Below are 19,483 nucleotides of genomic sequence, written 5' to 3' on the forward strand. Positions count from 1 at the left end.
TAGAAAATAATGGCTTAGTAACTACACGTATTTTAATAATAATAATAATAATAATAATAATAATAATAATAATAATAATAATAATAATAATAATAATAATAATAATAATAATAATAATAATAATAATAATTTATATTTGATTTTACGTTAGTAAGATCTCATTTTTAATCATACAAAAGGTATTCACCGAAGGAGCTGTTCTTACAGAACCATTTGAATAGATAGCCTACTGCATGATTTTCAGGGTCTTAAAAAATGTTGTGATGATGAATTAAGGAAAACATTGAATATTTACGCATCTGTACACACCTGGCCAATTCATTTACATTAAAAATTCTTGTTTCTGTTTTTGTATGAGTGAAAATTGATTCCTGATTACCTGGCAAAACAACGGAAAGATCAAAGTTGTTAGCAAAATGATTACAATTTTGTTTCTCTTTGAAGACTACGATACTAATTGAATGCTTGTTCTATAGACCAGGGATTCTCAAGCCCCCGAGCCAGAGAACTACTCGACAAATATGAAATATGCTCTGAGATCCTAAAATAGAATTAAAGTTATCTGATAAAAATTCCGTGGTGAGACAATAAAGGCTATTTTGCCCTCTACTTGTTTCATAAAAGTAAGAATTGAAAGGAGATTTATCTTTTGCAGTATTTGAGCCTACTACCAGCATTTCCAAAACTTGGAACAATTGTATGTTTCATGTCGTGTCAGTTTTGTTGTGAAGATGTCTCTTCAGGTTAATTTTGTTCCTATCGGTAGCCTCTTACTCTGGCGGTCTTATTCTTTTTTTTTTTTTTTTTTCAAAATTACCGTTAGGCCGGTACCCAATATCCAAATTTCCAAATACTATTTGTCATGTGTAACAAAATCACATTAAATTCTTTTTCTTTAAATGGAATTAATGGATAGATTCAGATAAATCTTCCTCATCTTGACAAATACATGACTATTTGAGTTCTACTGGTGCATTTTCATTTCTCATATATGAGAGAAAAGAGATTAATTAAGATGGAGACAGACTAAATATTCACAGATTGTTAATCACAAGTACATTTAACAAGTTACCTTAAACCTATTTAGTTTCTATGAGGATTCCTTAAATATTTTATTTAACGTATTGAAATCATATATACAGTATATGTCGAATATAAATCGGAAATAATTTCCTACCATCTAAGGTAAAGGTACTTTTAGTGATCAGATCATACATTAACTTAGATTCGCATACAATATATGATTCAACACAGACGGACAACGTTAGTTACAGGTATGATTAACATATTCGATTTCTTACGAATATGAAAAATAAGATATGCTTGTATCAGTTACTTATTAATAGCTTTTTTTCTACAGATACACCTGATTGTATCCGATTATTTATTTATTTTTAATAATTAACTATATATATATATATATCGTTTTGCATTTATATTTTCCTAAATCATCATATAATTACGTCACGACCTCAAATTATTAATTATAATTTTTATTACTGTATGACATCGTCACAGGCGTGAAGTGCTTTTGCGATGTTTCTTATTGCAAAATCACACATTTGAAGCTACCTTTTCCTTTGTAATTGATTAAAACCAATTTCTTTGTTTTCCTTTACGTAACTTCGTCTGAAGAAATCTCACCCTCAAAGGTAAACTATTCCTTATACATTTACACTGAGAAAAAAAAATGCGGGTGTCGTACTTAAAAACGTAGGTTACATTCGTAATTCCTGTAGTTTTTGGACTTAACGTAGCGTATATAACATCCTGCAGCAAACATATAGCTGAAAATGTATGTATTATACGTACTGTCCGCATAAGTGCAATGACGTCAGTCGTGTGACATCATCTGCAGTAACAAGTATATACAGAGGTGATATCTAGCTTTGAGATATCAGGATCGTATGTATCATGTGGGTTAATAATGACGACACACACTGACTATCAGGACGGAGAATAATTTCAAGAATTATGCAGGAATATATGTTCTGTATGTATGTTTCTTGCGTTCAACCCCAAGAAAGCATCTATATTGTACTTTTGCCCCGTACGTATGACTAGATACAATATACGTATTGTATGTATGTATTATCCACACTTTCTTTATGTCACATACAGCTTGCCCAAATACAGCATACAAAATATCCGTATATACCATACAGAGTGCACATATGTGGCTTAAGACTGTCCGCATGCAGTATATAGATTATACATATGTCGCGCACAGGTTGGCCATATGTAATGTATGGATTGGATGTATGTAGCTTATAAGTTGCCTGTATGAAGTATACGGATTTTACGTATGTCGCATACGTATTGCCTTTTCGTAAAATACGAATTGGACGTATGCAGTATATACATTGTACGTATGTTTCTTGCGTTCAATCCCCAGACAGCATCTATATTGTACTTGTGCCAGTCTTGGGCAAAATCAATTTAAAGTAATTGCTCTGAAAATTAATTGCAATTGATTCAATTTGTAATTGATAATTAATTTCAATTGCAATTGAACTCAATCATAAAATTTGCAATTAAATTTTCGTCAATTGCTAATTGTTAATTGGTCACCAGGCAATTGAAACATTTAATTGATAATTGTCAATCGCAAAGGGTGCAATTGAAACATTTAATTGTTAATTGCTATTGACAATTGAAACTTGTAATTGTTAATTGCAATTGAAATCAGCAATTAAAACTGAAGATAAGAAGATGTGTGTATATTGTATTGTCTACTTGTTACTGTTTTACATATTTCAAATAAGGTACTTATAAGAAATGCTGGATTACTACCATCCCTTCGCCCCCTGGGAAGAAAGCCGTGAAACTAAGTATTTTTAAAATATATTATGTTTATGGTTCTATCCACCTCGAAAGATCTCTATATGACCGTCATGCATACAACAGGGATGGGCATGAGGGAGTTCGAGCGAGTTTTCTTTAAAACTCGACTCAACTCGAAGCAGACATCTTTGAGCTCGACTCGAAAAATTTCCCCCAACTCGACTCGAATTCGGATCGACTTTCGAGTCGAGTCGAGCCAAAACAAGCCTATTCGAGCTAAATCCTTTGTGCAGTTCCTAGTACTACTCTCTTCAAGTATCCTACATAGACAATATAATTATCAATGATACTACTACTATTACTATAACTAATTATTATGATAACACCGTGTATAAACATGAAATGTAGGTGGTTTGTATCTGAATACTAAAAATTAGTTGACTGTCGATCTCGGTCGTCAAGAAATCTTAAGGAGGCAAGGACATCGGTCACGAGGTTCTAGGTTTGAGTTCAGGAGTTGCAGGAATTCGGCCTCGAGTCAAAAAAAAGTTATAGGACTCCAGCCAAACATGTTCAAAACTACTCGATCCGGGTTTAAGGTTGTCAACAACTCAAGCGGCTCGATCACAGCTCATTCACTTATCGAGCCGAACCGAGAAGTGAGCCGAGCCTACAGCTCACCCAACCGAGCCAGCTCGAGCCGAACCGAGCTGATTGCTTACCCCAACCGAGCCGGTTCGAGCCATTGGCTCAGTTGAGCTGACTCGAACCCAGCCTATGGACTCGTTTCAACGGAGCTGGTTCGAGCTACTTATATTGGTACTCACGGCGTCATTAACTTGTTCTGTCACCAACGAATTTCGAGGTACTTTGTTTTGCATCTTTTCTACGTGTTTTGTGTCGCTTTTTGCGCCTATTCCCACATTTTGTGCGTCACCGGAAGTAGGTCAAAATGGGCCTACAAATATGGCGGAACAAGTTATTGTTGTTCCGCCACCAATGAATTTCGAGGTCATTTCCTTCACATCGTTTTGTGCGTCTACTTCCACCTTTTGTGCGACATGGGAAGTGGGTTAAAATGAGTCCCCAAAGTGTGACGAAAATGACCCACTGTTCCGCCACTATCCAATTTCTAGGTCGTTTCTTTCGCATCGTTTAGTGCCTACTTTTTAAAAAAGTTTTCTGCGCCTACTTTCTCGTCTTGTGCATCATCGGAAGTGAGTTAAACGGGTCTTCAAAGTGGGAGTTAAATGACTCACTGCTCCGCCACTACCGAATTTCGAGGTCGTTCCTTTCGCATTGACTAGTGCCTGTTTTGTGCCGTTTTGTGCCCCAATTTCCACGTTATGTGCGTCACCAGAAGTGTCAAGATGGACCTCCAAGGTGTGACGAAAATGACCCACTGTTCCGACACTATCGAATTTCTAGGTCGTTTCTTTCGCATCGTTTAGTGCGTTTTAAAAAAAGTTTTCTGCACCTATTTCTCGTCTTGTGCATCACCCGAGGCGAGTTAAAGGGGCCTTTAATGTGGGAATTAAATGGCTCACTGTTCCGCCACTGTGCGCCTGTTTTGTACGTTTTGTGCGTCACCGGAAGTGGGTCAAAATGGACCTACGAATATAACGAAACAAGTTAATGCTGTTCCGCCACCAACGAATTTGGAGGACGTTTCCTTTACATCGTTTAGTGTGTATTTTGTACCGTTCTGTTCGCCTACTTCCCCGTTTTGAGCATCACCAGAAATGCGTCAAAATGGTCCATCAAGATGTGAGGAAAAAGAGCCATTGTTCCTCCACTATCGAATTTGGAGGTCGTTTCTTTCGCATCGTATAGTGCCTGTTTTGTACCGTTTTGTGAGCCTATTTCCACTTTAGTGCGACAACGAAAATGGGTCAAAATGGCCTACAAGTATAGCGGAATAACTTAATGCTGTTCCGTCACCATCGAATGTCGAGGTCGTTTCCTTCACATTTTTTGTGTGATTTGTGTCGCTTTATACATCAGTGGAAGTGGGTCAAAATGGGCCTTGAAAGTGCGATGAATGTCTTTCCCTGACATATTTGTATGTCCTCTTTGACCCACTTTCGGTGGCGCACAAAACGTGAAACTATGCACAGAAACGGTACAAAACATGCACTAAACAATGCGAAAGAAGCGACCTCGAAATTCGATACTGGTGGGACAATGGGTCATTTTTCTTCCCACATTGAATACTCATTTTGACCTACTACCATTGATTCACAAAACGTGAAAATATGCTTACAAAACGGTAGAAAACACTCACAAGACGATGTGAAGGAAAATACCTCGAAATCGTTACTGACGGAACAGCATTAAGTTGTTGAGTAGGATAATATTGATCCATTTCCGGTGACGCACAAAAGAATACAAAAATGACACTAAACGTTGCGAAAGAAACGACCTCGGAATTCGATAGCGGCCCAACTGTGGGTCAATTTCGTCCCACCTTGGAGGCCCATTTTGACCCTATTCCAAGGACTCACGAACCGTCGAAATAGGTGCACAAAACAAGCATGAAAGGATGTGAAATTAACGACCTCAATATTCGAAAGTGGAGGAACTGTTGGTCATTTTCTTCCCACCTTGAAAGCCCATTTTGACCCACTTCCAATGACGCACAAAACGTGTAAATAAGAACACAAAACAGCTCAAAACATGCACTAGGCGATTTGAAGGAAACGACCTCGAAATTCGTTGGTTGCGGAAGAGCATTAACTTGTTCCGAAATATTTGTAGGCCCATTTTGACTCATTTCCGGTGACGTACAAAACGTGGGAATAGGCACACAAAACGGTAGAAAGCACGCACAAAACGATGCGAAAGAATGAACCTCGAAATTCGTTGGTGGCGGAACAGTGGGTCATTATTGTTCCAGAATGGTGGCCCATTTTGGTCCATTTCCGATGACACACAAAACGTGGAAATAGGTGCACAAAACAGCATAAAACACGCACAAAACGATGTGAAGGAAACGACCTTGAAATTCGTTGGTAGCGGAACAGCATTAACTTGTTTCGTTACATTCGTAGGCCCATTTTGACCCACTTCCGGTGACGCACAAGACGTACAAAACAGGCACTAAACGATGCGAAAAGAAACGACCTCGAAATTCGATAGTGGCGGAACAGTGAGTCATTTAACTGCCACTTTGAAGGCCCGTTTAACTCACTTCCGGTGACGCACAAGACGAGGAAATAGGCGCAGAAAACTTTAAAAAATAGGCACTAATCGATACGAAAGAAACGACCTAGAAATTCGATATGGCGGAACAGTGGGTCATTCTTTTCAAACTTTGGAGGCCCATTTTAACACACTTACGGTAACGCACAAAACGTCGAAATAGGGGCACGAAACGGCACAAAACAGGCACTAGTCGATGCAAAAGGAACAACCTCAAAATTCAGTAGTGGCGGAGCAGTGGGTCATTTTCGTCCCACCTTCGAGACCCATTTTGACCCACTTCCAGTGACGCACAAAACATGAAAATACGCGCTCAAACGGCAAGAAACTGGCACTAAATGATGCGAAAGAAGCGACCGGACTTCAAAATTCGTTGGTGGCGGAACAGTGGGTCATTTTTCTCCCACCTTGGAGACTCATTTTAACCCACTTCCCATGACGCACGAAACGTGGAAGTAGGCGCAGAAAACGGCACAAAGCGATGTGAAGGAAACGACTTCGAAATTCGCTGGTGGCGGAACAGCAATAACTTGTTCCGCCATATTTTAAGACCCATTTTTACTCACTTGCGGTGACGCACAAAAAGTGAGAATAGGCGTACAAAATAGCACAAAACGATCCAAAGGAACCATCTCGAAATTCGTTGGTGGTGAAACAAGTTAATGACGCCGGTGCTCACGACATTTGACGCTGTCTCGTTATAAAAATCTATAGTGGTTTTGCTATCGAGATGAGACGAGATGCACTAAAAGTACCCCTCGAGATGCACTAACAGTACGAGACAAAATGCAATCCTGTTGTGAGCACCATTATAAGTATTCCACATTACTGCTTACATTTCTCATAGCTTTCGCTTTCCAGTATAACAAGATCATGATTTCCAAACGAGTTAAAACGAGTTGAACGAGGGTGCTATTTGTCAAATTCGGCTCGACACGAAACTCGACATCAATTTATGGAGGTAAAAATAAACAACGTGTCCTTGCCTTTTTAAAAAAATCTCTTTTATGGAAGGGGGACTTTCTACGTATGGGAAATTGGTAGTGGGTTGATTTGTATAAAATAATCTAAAACGATCGATATTAGTTGAGAAACAAATTAAGAAACAAAAAATACAATGTTTCACATTATTTATCCACTGTTTTCTATTATAATAATTGCTGAATCATGTGTTTAGCGTTCAGAGCTCAAGGAAACCACCTTGTGAGAAAAAGAGACATAAAATTTGTACTGTAAGCTTAATTACATGGAAATTTTAAGTTTGTACGGTACGCTTAATTATGTGGAAAATTTTATACCTTTTCCTTTACGTTGGTCTACTTTAACTAGATTTGGGACATTCAAATTTAATTTTTTCTTCCACTGAAAAGTGTCCATAATTCAACAAGGAAATAATTATCAATGATAATTATAATAATTATCTATATAATTGAATTCATTGTAATTTGGTCTATGACAAACACTACCATTTCGTACTAGCTGTTATGCCCGTTCTTCGCACGGATCAGAAAAAATATGCAAACAAACTGAACAATGGGAGAACAATTAAGAAACATTTCTAAAATTGGATATATTTTGTGTGAATATATATTCAACAACGTACATGTGTTTTCATTTGGGAAGGCCGATGGAGGCTGATTTTGAACGTAAACACTTCGGTAGTGTCAGTATACAACTGAGCAACCCCGATAAATATGAATTCGACACAAATATTGGTCATTTTCTACTACTTTTACATGTCCCGGTAAACGCTCCATGAGACCCCCTTGGTTCGAATTGTGAAAAAATCTCCTCTGGCCCCCAGCCGATACCGCGAAAACTATGAATGTGACACTAACATCTGCCATTTTCTACTATTTTTTAAATATCACGGAAAAAGCACCTGTGCATAAATGTGTGACTGAAAGTGATGAAGAATTAAATACAGCGGTGTGGAATTTCCTAATTAGAAAATTAACGCGTGATCAAATATTAAAACAATATCTGAAAACCCATATAATATATATATATATATATGTGAATATCATACCATATCTTATAAACAAATTTAACTATACATATCAAGAAATAACATTTAATGATTATCATATCTCTGATTTAAGAGAAACGTATCTTGAACAGGATAAAAATGTGTTTCAACAATCCGCAGTGTGATCTTCAGTGTGATTCAGTGAATACATATGATAATTGCGATTATCATTGCAGTTCTTTTTCTATAGATGAACAATGTGTGTTACTATGTATTGCGCGATAGAAACCACAGCGTAAACTTTTGTGTTATAGTTGCTTTCCAATTTGCAGTAATTTAGATGAACATGATTGTATTACTTAAGACTATGATATGCAGTACTATGTTATAACACATGGCTTACTTGAGTTGAGTTGATTTTAGTTTAGCGTCCCTTTCAGCAGCGAGACTATATGAGACGTGGACCTACTGATTAACGTGGAATCCGAACCACATGAGCTCCCGCCGGGAATCGAACCCGGGTCTCCCACGCCAAAGGCGCGTACGCTAACCGCTTAGCCACGAAGGAGCTCCACATGGCTTACTTAAGTTAATATGCAAACTCTTGATGACTTACATGAAAAATTTGCAAGAGTGCATTGCGATATTCAAATTGATGATTGGACATTTACATACGCATTATATAACGCATTGTTAAGCAGAGAAAATATTCAATTAATCTTACAAAAGGGTTTACAATATAATATGCATTTTTTAAGGTTGTAAATAATAACGGAAAATAAAAACTCTTCTGTAAATCAATTAGAAAGCAATGTGTGCAAGTTAACGAAAAAAGAAGTAAAATACTTTCAGCATTAAACTGGCCAGTATGTAATTGTACATATAATATTATAAATATTGAATGTATTAAACAATATTTTAAGGAATATGCTATTGAAATTTGTAAATAAAAGTTTTATTACTTTATATATTTCTTGTTTTTATTATTACTTTCTTATATGGCTTTATTTTTTTTAAATCTTATGTATAAATACAATTTAGAGTATCAAACTTGAAAAACTTCTATGAAGAATGACTTCGTGTAACAAAACTTTTTGTGTGATTAATCCAAAATTTTTTTCTTAACAGAGCACTCAAATATTTCTTAATTTTATTCATTCAGTTCTGAAAGATCTTTGTCAATTGATTGTAGTGTAATCAAATATTTTTTCTTAATTATTTTTGTTCACTCAGGTCTGGAAGAGCTTTGTTGTCAACTGACTGTAGTATGATCAAACAATAATTAAAAATTTTCAAGACTCATAAAACATTTAAATAATACAAAGTAGTAGTGATAGTAAAAACGAATTTGTGTAACAGTTATTTAATGAATCACACTCTGCAAGTGTTAAGAAAAAAAGCAGAGTTTCTACAACACTTTTAATATTCTCGCAATCTATTTTAACATTGTGTTTCTATATGAATTTTAAATATTTTTCACAATCAAAGATTGTTCGGAGTTTACACAGCAAACGAAGGAATAAATAATCACACTGTAAGTGTACTTATGAGCTACCAATTAAAATTGTAAAATACCAATGTTACCTTTTTTATATTCAGGACAAAGTTTTTATTATTATTAAATAAAAATCAAAAAATAAAATTTCTTTATATATTTATTTGTATATAACAATAATACAAGTACACAAACACACACAACTATAAAAATAATGATATATATATATATATATATATATATATATATATATATATATATATATATATAAAAGAAAACAAAACAAGCTACACATGAAATCGAAAAATTACACATCAATATGTTTTATCCTTTGCTAATAGGATGTCAACTAAGTCTCTTAAATAATCAGGGTTTCTTAATAAATTATAATATTCAATGTTAAAGATGTCCTGATTTTTCTTATTAAAATGGCATTTTACATATGTTTCGTACACTGCGTTTCTCACACTCTCTTTAGCCATGATACACCACGTTTCTGCTTCAAGTCTGTATTGATTTAGAAATAAACATTTGTGTTCAATTGGATTACATTCATTTAAGCTACAGGCGAGACATAGTAAAACGTCCTTTGGTTTCCACTTAGCAATACCGTGTTTGACACAATTTTCATGTACAAAGTCACACTTTCATTCATAATGTAATAACAATGGTCATTCACATCGCGAGTGCATACGTAAATCAAGTGGTGATTCACTTTGTGAGTGTATACATAAATCAAGTGGTGATTCACAGTGAATTATTTCCAGATTCACTGTGAATTATACTTGGCAAGGGAGAATCTGACTTACATTCGTCTAATTCCTCAAATAATCGAAGAATTTCTTCCCCTTCATTGAATAGGTCTGGAGATGATGGTGGTCTTGCTTCTACTAAAGTCCATTCCATTGATGGGAGTTTTACTGCTGGTGCTGCTAATGCTCTGGACCATGGGATGTTCCATTATGTGAAGATGCTGCCACTAAAGATCCATTTGATGAAACTCCGTCAGAAGATGCTCCATTATGTGAAGATACTGCTACTAAAGATCCATTTGATGAAACTCCGTCAGGGGATGTTCCATTATGTAAAGAGGCTGCTACTAAAGATCCATTTGATGAAACTGGGGTTAGTCTATTATGTGCAGAAACTGGTACTGCTAATAACGATGGTGATCCCACTGGAGATGTGGGAATTAAAACTGGTTCATCCCTTAGATCAATGATTTCCTCTTCTATAATATCCGGTGATTGAGGAGAACCCCATGAAGACTTGTATACATGTATAGTGTATACATGGGCCCAGTGTATTTTAGCCATATGTTGATATATATCGATGAAACGTAAATGCGTGGTGAGAATCGTTTCGAGTTCTGACCCCCACGCCGAGACATCACTCGACAAGGTAGGCGAGTTATATATCAGAATATATTATTACTTCGTAGTTGAGCATGCTATAACAATCTCGTCTGACAGCAGGGTAGGGATAGCATCATATAATGGCTAACTAAATGTAATTGTTCATCGATCATGATACCAAATAGTTGCCGTTTTGGGCTGTTGTGAATTATGTTTTCAGTCGGTTATGAAAGAGATCCTATGACTCTGAGATTTTTTTCTTCACATTACGCTACCATACAGTGTTTGTAGAATGAATAGGACAGTCGGGGCAAATCAAATTAATATCTAGGTCAATCGCGTACCCGAACGTCGACCCATGACCCTATTAAGTATTTTCGCTTCTTTTCTTAGTTTAATTAGTTGATGGAAATTAACGACGTCCCAGACTTTGGCATGTCTGCGCAGGGTAGCCATCGGTGATGTTTGGTCACTGAAATCACCGATCCAAAATTCAGTTTATTTTAATTTTTTTTTTTATTTTGGCAAACTACTAGTTAGGGATATCTTAGCTATTATTTTACTCTAATTTCATTACTATTCTGGATTCTTTTACTTTCCGAGAGGTCGGATGATTTTTTTTCCTTTTTGAAATTCTAAATTAGCGCCTTCTCTAACCTTCCGGTGGATTCCGGGATCTGCAAGGGCGTTGACCGGATACGGTGAGTGGTGGGATTTCCCTAAAGCCTTTGTCTTTCCGAAAATCCCATCGAGGACATAGACTCGTCTCGACGTTGCAGACTTGTTTTTCGGCTATTTATTTGGTAAGCCGAACCCCTTTTGGCATAAAAGAGAATATTTGGTTATAGTATGTTGTATACGCAAATTCGGCCACTTATCTTTCGTAGTTGTAGTGGTCTGTCTCCTCTCTTTTACCTATTCTTTCTACTCTAAAGTTTTTTTTAAATTTTTCAACCTCCACCCCGATTTTGAAAGTATTAGATATCAATGATGTATAATATATATATATATATATATATATATATATATATATATATATATATATATATATATATATATATATATATATATATTAACCGAAATGACCAGCTGAGACATCTCGAGACACGATTCGTTTCATGAAATAGTTAGGGACTGGGTTTACATTATATTTGGCCCATCGCCGAAGTGAGTAACGATTCGGTACACCGTAATTTTCCACTTTCATTCCTTCACCATTGTCCGTCTGGGATTCTTTTTTGATCCAGTGGTCACTTTCCATTTATTTTATTTCCGTGAATGTTGTTGTAATATTGGGCCCAAAGTTAAGATAAAAATTGTTTTGTTTATACATGTTCATGTATTTAAGAATGTTCTGTGTTACGTGCCTGCCTCACAATTTTTTTTCCTTCTTTGATCTACTCTCCAATTAAATATGTGAGAATTTAAAATTAATAGACGTGCAGTATAAAGGAAAATAATGTTTTATTATGATATGTCGGAAGTTTTGTTTCTTGGTGTAATGTTGCAACCTTCTTCTTGGACAAATTATTGTTGGGGTTATGTAATTAAATGTGTGCGCGTGTATATATATATATATATATATATATATATATATATATATATATATATATATATATATATATATATATATATATATATATATATATATATATAGACGTCGAAATGTAAATATGTATGAAATATAGAATATTAAAGTGAAATGTAAAATGTTAAACTTATAATATGGATATATGTAAGAGCACCGCATCTGCCCCATACGTTTATTGGTTGCCATGGGTTTTTAAGTAACGTTTTCCGACGAATGGAATGATGTAGCCTAATTTTCTTTTTAAGAATATCGCCGCGAACTTAAAAGATTTCCTTTGTTCTGAATAAATGTAACTAGTGATCAGTAATGTAAACAGTTTCAATGGCATGTATTTCAAAATAACGGCAGGTCTAAAACGAAATCCAATCGATCAGCAAGTATTATCCTTTAGTGATCAACCAAAAATTTCCTTTTGGAAAGTGTACCTAGAATCCCCCCTGTTTCCCAGTGTGTATCCCAGTGTGAATAAAGTGTTATGATGTGTCCCAGTGATGAATGAGTAACTAGTAACCTGGAGCTATTAAATAATGAATTCAAAAATGGACTGAACTAAGAGGAAATCCTCCTCTGACCAAATGTTGTCGTTGAAATCCCTAGATGGGTGGAATTTTCAGTATGCAAATACAGCTACAAACTGGTAGTTCGTGTATACTTGACAAATGGTTATTCTAAATCAATATATATGCGTATAAATATAAAGTAAATTAAATCGAGCGAAATGTGTTGGACACTACCTTTAGTGCATTAACAGTGATCTTGAATGCTCGAGTTTAATATACGCTACAGGACGTATAAGGATACTTATTTTTAATGTCTCGACATGAGATAGACTCATAAAGATTTTCATTATATATAAGTTTTTTTTTTGCTTTCCTCTTTGTTCAATTTTTTAAATATAAATATGAATGTCTTCTTCGTTTATGTTGTGAAGTATAAATTTGATTTAGCATGCCTAAAACGTGGTATATGTAATTATATTAACATTTTTTTCTTTCTTTCGTCAATGTGATTAAATATATGAAGCTAAATTCCAAGAAATGCCATTCGATTGTTTAGACTTATGAAGGTATAACTTTATGTATTCCGTTGACACATAACTAAGATATTGTTCTTTCAATAACTTTTTTTTATTCTTTATTCTGTTCCTCCATTAATGTAATAAATATTATGTAAAATCGTAGCTAGATGGTTTTCTTTAACGATATATACACTGTCCTGTGTGAGTGAGCGTGTGAATGTATGATAGAATTTAATTTAAGTTATACTGTTTTGTCATATTAACGTTTATAACATATGTGTCATGATTTAATATGTGTGTTAAGGTAAATAACCGAGGTCATGAAAGACCGCTTCTAACAAATTTAAAGTCGGCTCTAGGAGTGAAACCAAAATAACGGGATGAGCCTGAAAACGACGTTTTTTTTTCTTTCAGAGAAATTGAAACTCCTATTGATGCAATATATAAATATATTGAGTTGATAGCTTTGATTTTTTTCTTTTTCTTCGGCTAATTCATATGTGGGGTCGATCTCAGATTATGGAGTGCAGATACTGGATAGTTATCAATTATTGTTTGAGATTAAATTACAAAGAATTAAATTCCATTTTTCTCCACACCTGGACTGGGTTTGGGCAACCGATCGGAGCGGTTGCTTGGATCCAGGTCGGGGTTGTATGTATGAACATGTGTCTCTTCCAAATCACTTCAAAATTGATTCTCCACTAATAGTATTTGGAATGATTTACCGGATAATAACCATTCGAGTTCATTACTATATCTCCTAAATCATCCAGTAATCCATTCTCCTTTAAAATCCTCAATCTTTCCTTTTCCTTTTCTTTTCTTTTCTTCTTCTTCCTGCGTCCTTCCCTTCCTTTTCCTTCTCACTCTTTCTTTTCTTATTTCTAACAAAACTGAAAACGGGGTCGTGACTGGGAGTACTCGCTAACAGCACGGTCAATAAATTTGTTTCGATAAGTTTCTTCGGAAGTCCGATGTGGGATAATTACCTCTAAAATGAATATATACAGAAAGACTAAGAATAATAATATAATTTATTCAAAATTTACTTTACTAGGAAATATTTATAGTTTCAATTAGTAGTAGATATTTCATTATCACTCTTTTGCTAAATTCAGGCGACTCCTCCTTCAACCACGATGTGTGGTGTTTATTTTTTTAACCGTTTTCAGAATGGGCAAACCATGACAGGATTGGTTACCATGGCAACCATGTTTGCTGTGGTAACAGATCTGAAAATGCTTATTGAACAATGTTAGTTATCACGCCCAAGCCGTTTTCACATGTACCCAAAGGATACAAAGCTTTTTAACTCGAAGGTGATCGCGAAGAATAACACGAACTGCTGGTTGCCCAAGCATACCTCTATTTGATGGTATATAGCCTGACTATCTGTCTCAAACATTTTCCATGCCGCAGCGATGTTCTGTTCAGTCACAGATGAAGATGGGCAACATGACCTTGGAGCGTCCTCAAGGCTCAAATTTCTTTGTTTGAAACTTTCGGTACCAACTAAATATCGTTGTACGAGCTTTTACAGTGCAGGTTTGGACATGTCTAAACACGCACTAGTTGCAAACTCCTGTGATGATCCGTTCTATTCTATTGCAAAACTTTCCTAGTGCCCTTTGTATTTAATGTGGTATTCTAAATTTTCGTTTAAAACGAAGATTTGAAACATGTGTTTGCCTGGTGTAGTACCATTTGAAAAAATAGAACTATGTTGATATACAAGGTTTTATACCCTTACCTGTAAGTAATTACTATACACAATGCTTCAATCACGAACACGTGTTATTGTGTACAAAACATAAACACCAACAGAAGATAGAAGACGAATACGAATAAGGTTCGGAAGAAAAGCGAAGATAGCCGACCTTCCTTGCAAGAGGACGTCTATAAAAGAGGACTGCAAGAGGACAGAGGCATCCGTCAACAGCTGATCAATAACCTATCAACGCCTTTCTCCTGGGGCCGCAATGGGCTATAGAGTTCCTTGAAACCTATCTCTGGAGGCTGCAATGAGTGAAGGAGATATTCTGTAATCACCTTTCTCCCGCTGCTACAATGAGCTACGGAGAAATCCTAAAATAGTCTCCCGGGCTGTAATGAGTGAAGAAGACTCTTTAATCACCTACTCCGGACGCTGCAATGAACGAAGAAGTTTGTCATAACCTAAAGACATATTGAACCCTTATTTCCGAGGCCAGTATTGTGTGTGCCAAGGACTTGTTAAACTCTGAAAATATTTAGTGATTTACAAAGAAACTTTGTAAAACTCTTATAGAGATTTATTTTGTAAACGAAATAGGAGAAATGCTTTATATTCCAGACTTTTATTAGACTCTACAGAAGAAAACATTGCAATATATACATGTCACTTTTTAAATAAATACTGTATTTTTGTTATTAATTTCCATTGAGCTTACACTGTTTGTAAAGTTTACTTTGGTAATGAGTAAAACGTAAAGTATTTCCCAATTTCTGAAAAAGATGTGAGATTCCACCAAAAGAAACAAACGAATTTTGCTTTGAAATATAAAATTTGAAAACTTTCATAACATTGTCCTTAAACCGAATTTCTTGATTACATGGTGCATATAATCTAAATCTCTGTGAGACAATAGTTGACAAATAATTAAAAAAAAAAGTGTTCTCAAAGTGAGCATTAACGTCCCTAGGTGTTCCCGTTTCTAAGGGGGGTGTTGGAACAAAAAGAAGGTATTTGGGGTGATAAGGCCTACTTAGGGCGATGGTTAATGCAAGGGATGTAAAAGAAATGTACGGGAAAAGATGGCTAATATAAGACAAATTATAGAAACAAAATTTCCTTTTACTTTCTCTCTCTCTCTCTTATTGTTTAAGGATGATTTTAACAACAGAAACATTTTTCTAGCTCCTCGACTGCTCGTCCAAATATTACGTCCAGCCTTATGCATGGGTAGATTGAGTAAATAAGACGGTGTTCAGGGCAATCGCATTCACCCAAGGGATACGTAGACTACTGATTTAAAATATCACTTCTTGCTAATATTTCATTGTTGTTCCATCTACCTGTATGTATCTCGTTATGTATTTAACACTTCCTGATTTAAAATATCACTTCTTGCTAATATTTCATTGTTGTTCCATCTATGTACCGGTATCTCATTATGTATTTAACACTTCCATTCACTTTCAAAACAACACATAAACGTAAAATTTACTTCTTATTTATATTTTTATTCTGGATATCAGCTTCTTGCGTATTTATTGGTTAGGACTTTCGGCCGTCTCTTCTAGAAATGTATTTTCATCCACTTCCAACTTGACATTGCAAAAGTTAATTGGCTCTGCTTGTAGATACATTTCATCACTTGTGGTGGCATCCTTGTCATTGTCGTGATATTTCATATGTGTAAAAAGACTTGTAGGTTCTGGAAATCTTTCGTCATAAACTCCGCATGTATAAGGAATACTGTTAGAAGGCACACCGACAGGCTCTTCACCAATGCTTGTTTCTCCTTGATAAGAATGAGATTTGTGTTCCGGACGATGATGCCCAGAATAGTGTTTCTTAAGGTGCCTTTCCATATCTGACTTTCGTGTAAATCCGATATCGCATGCAGGACACATAAATGACTCTCCTTTGCTAGAAGTGTGTCTCTTAAGGTGCTGCACCATATTTGCCTTTTGTGTAAATCCGATATCACAGACAGGGCACTTTGTCTTTTTCCCCCTAGAAGCGTGTCTCATAAGGTGCTGCTCCATATTCCCCTTTTGTGTAAATCGGATATCGCAGACAGGACACTTAAATGGCTTTTCTCCGCTATGTAGTCTAAGATGGGTATACATGTTACCCTGCTGAGAGAATGACTTGTTGCATTTTGGACATGAGAATGGTTTCTCACCAGTGTGCACTCTTTCATGAACTTCATACCTTTTTTTATCACGGGAAGTGTAGTTGCATATACTACACGAATATCGTTTTCCCCTACTACCACCACCATGCCTTCTGCAATGCATTTTGAATACCGATACATTAGAGAAAAATTTCTTACATAAGTGGCATACATATTTTTGATGATTTGACTTCATTGAAGGTATCCTTTTACATTGGGTACGTTGATCTGTATTTTGCTTACCAGCAGAAACATCATCACATCTAGTCAACACTAATCGTGGAAATAGGAATTGACTTCTTCCAATTTCTTCAAAATTCTGGTGAGGATCAAAGATTTTACCATCATCTGTTGGTAACGTGCAATTTTTCCTGAAAGAAAATAATATATATCTTTAAAAATGTGAACATATTATATTGCTACATTTACATTGTTTAAGTGAAGTACTAAATAAAAATATATGGACGGAAGTGTTTCTTCCACAAGGAATTTGCTTCCGAGAATATTGCTAATATTTACTCACACTGGTCAGCAATTAGGGGGAAAGCAATAAAACAAAAAGACGAAGGAAAATCGAAACTACCGAAGTATTTGATTTGGATGTTTTTCCCATGATCATTGCGATGAACCTGCGCTGAACACGAATGAACTCTAGTATTTATTCATGTACCTGAATGAAAGGCACATACGAGATGACAGGAACATCACAGTAATAAGTCAAAAATGCATATAATAGCACAACAAACTTTCAATAAAGCATATGGTCTCCCTGAATGGCCAAACGTTTCGTGCATCTGTTCGGTACGGGTTGCATCAACTGTCAATGCCAGTCTTTGACATGTTTCTCCCACTTCTCCAGCAGAGCGATTTCAAACTGTTGCAGAGTTGTTTGTGATACTGACCTAGCACCAATAGGTCTTAGAACTGTGTTTCACAAGTGTTTAATTGGATCTAGTCTGTGGAGGAAAGTGGTTATACCATCCGTTCGATAACTTCTGCCTACAGTATCTTATATGCTACACGTACTAGTTGAGCTTTGGTATTATCTTCCATAAAAGTGAAACGATTTACAACTGATACAGTACGAGGAACAACGTGAGGAATCAGGATATTTTGCCGGTAAGCTGTTACAGTATAGTCCCGGAAAATCTCTAGGGCTGTATAATATACAGTGTATATGGTCCGCTACGGATTTCTGCTCTTACCATTATTCTATCATCTCCATACTGCGACACCTTCTGCACATGAATGAATAATTTCGAGATCCACGTTTTCTACAGATGAGAATGTACCGGTATCCGACTGTAAGCTGAAACGAGACTCGTCTGAGAACCGAACAGTGCTCAACGTGTCCTCACCCATGATGTTTAGCAGCCTAGTTCATGCGGGCTCTACGCTGTTGGCCTATCAAAAGGGCGCACGTCATTAAACTTCGCGCATATAGGTCTCCTTTTCTGTAGTTGTCTGGGCCGCTTTGGGTTGATATCGTGCATCCTATGTCAATATAAGGCCAAGTTAGAAGTCAGTTGCATTATGCTGTTGGTTTCTCCAAGCCGATAACGCCAAGTAATAATTTTCCCTTCCCGAAGTTATCTCTGGTTGACCTTGTACTGGCCTTCTACGTATTGTTACCGTCTGTTGAAATCGTGTCTAGAGCAGTGGCGTATTTTACGGGCAACTGAGGCTACCGGCGATAGCCCTGCAACATTAATAAAAAAAAGTTAATAGAACACGTATAAACTAATTAAAAGCAATACATTTACAGTTCATTATCTTTTTTTCATGGTACCAATTTCTCTATATTTTTCACGAACGTGAATACGTACTAAGACAGCCGTTAACGCTTAAACGCTATCCCTCTCGCTTTCTTGGAGACTGATGATGTAGCAACTCCCTGGTACCCACCGTCTATTGCCAGCAGAAATAAACTATACAACTGCTTGCGCGCTCAGGAAGGTTCACCGTAACAATATGCTAGCGAGCTACAGGCTGGCAACCAGGCAGGTTGCTACTCTGCGTATAGGTTTCCGTGGGCGGAGCGAGTAAATGGAAGTTAAGATCAATGATAGCAGCCATTTTGAGTCTACCTGAGAATTTCGGGTCATCATTTAGTAGGGCTTTGCTTCAACGCAATGCAAAAGTCGTGGATTACTTTGCGATCGTTGTTACTGTAGTTATTATTAGTT

The 19,483-nt window shown here is 36.1% G+C and overlaps 1 protein-coding gene across 1 annotated transcript in view; it reads right to left on the bottom strand.

Annotated features, from left to right (window-relative positions):
• Nucleotides 1-13,629: 13,629 nt before the first annotated feature.
• The window catches only part of LOC145680691 (uncharacterized), a 172,392-nt gene continuing 166,538 nt past the window's right edge, over nucleotides 13,630-19,483 (bottom strand). The window contains exon 4 of the mRNA XM_081751592.1: nucleotides 13,630-17,668. Within this exon, the coding sequence (XP_081607718.1) occupies nucleotides 16,666-17,668 (1,003 nt within the window). The 3' untranslated portion in view covers nucleotides 13,630-16,665. The remainder of the gene's footprint in view (nucleotides 17,669-19,483) is intronic.

This window comes from Thermobia domestica, chromosome 3, assembly GCF_964235325.1.
Source record: "Thermobia domestica chromosome 3, izTheDome1.hap1.1, whole genome shotgun sequence".
NCBI lineage: Eukaryota > Metazoa > Arthropoda > Insecta > Zygentoma > Lepismatidae > Thermobia > Thermobia domestica.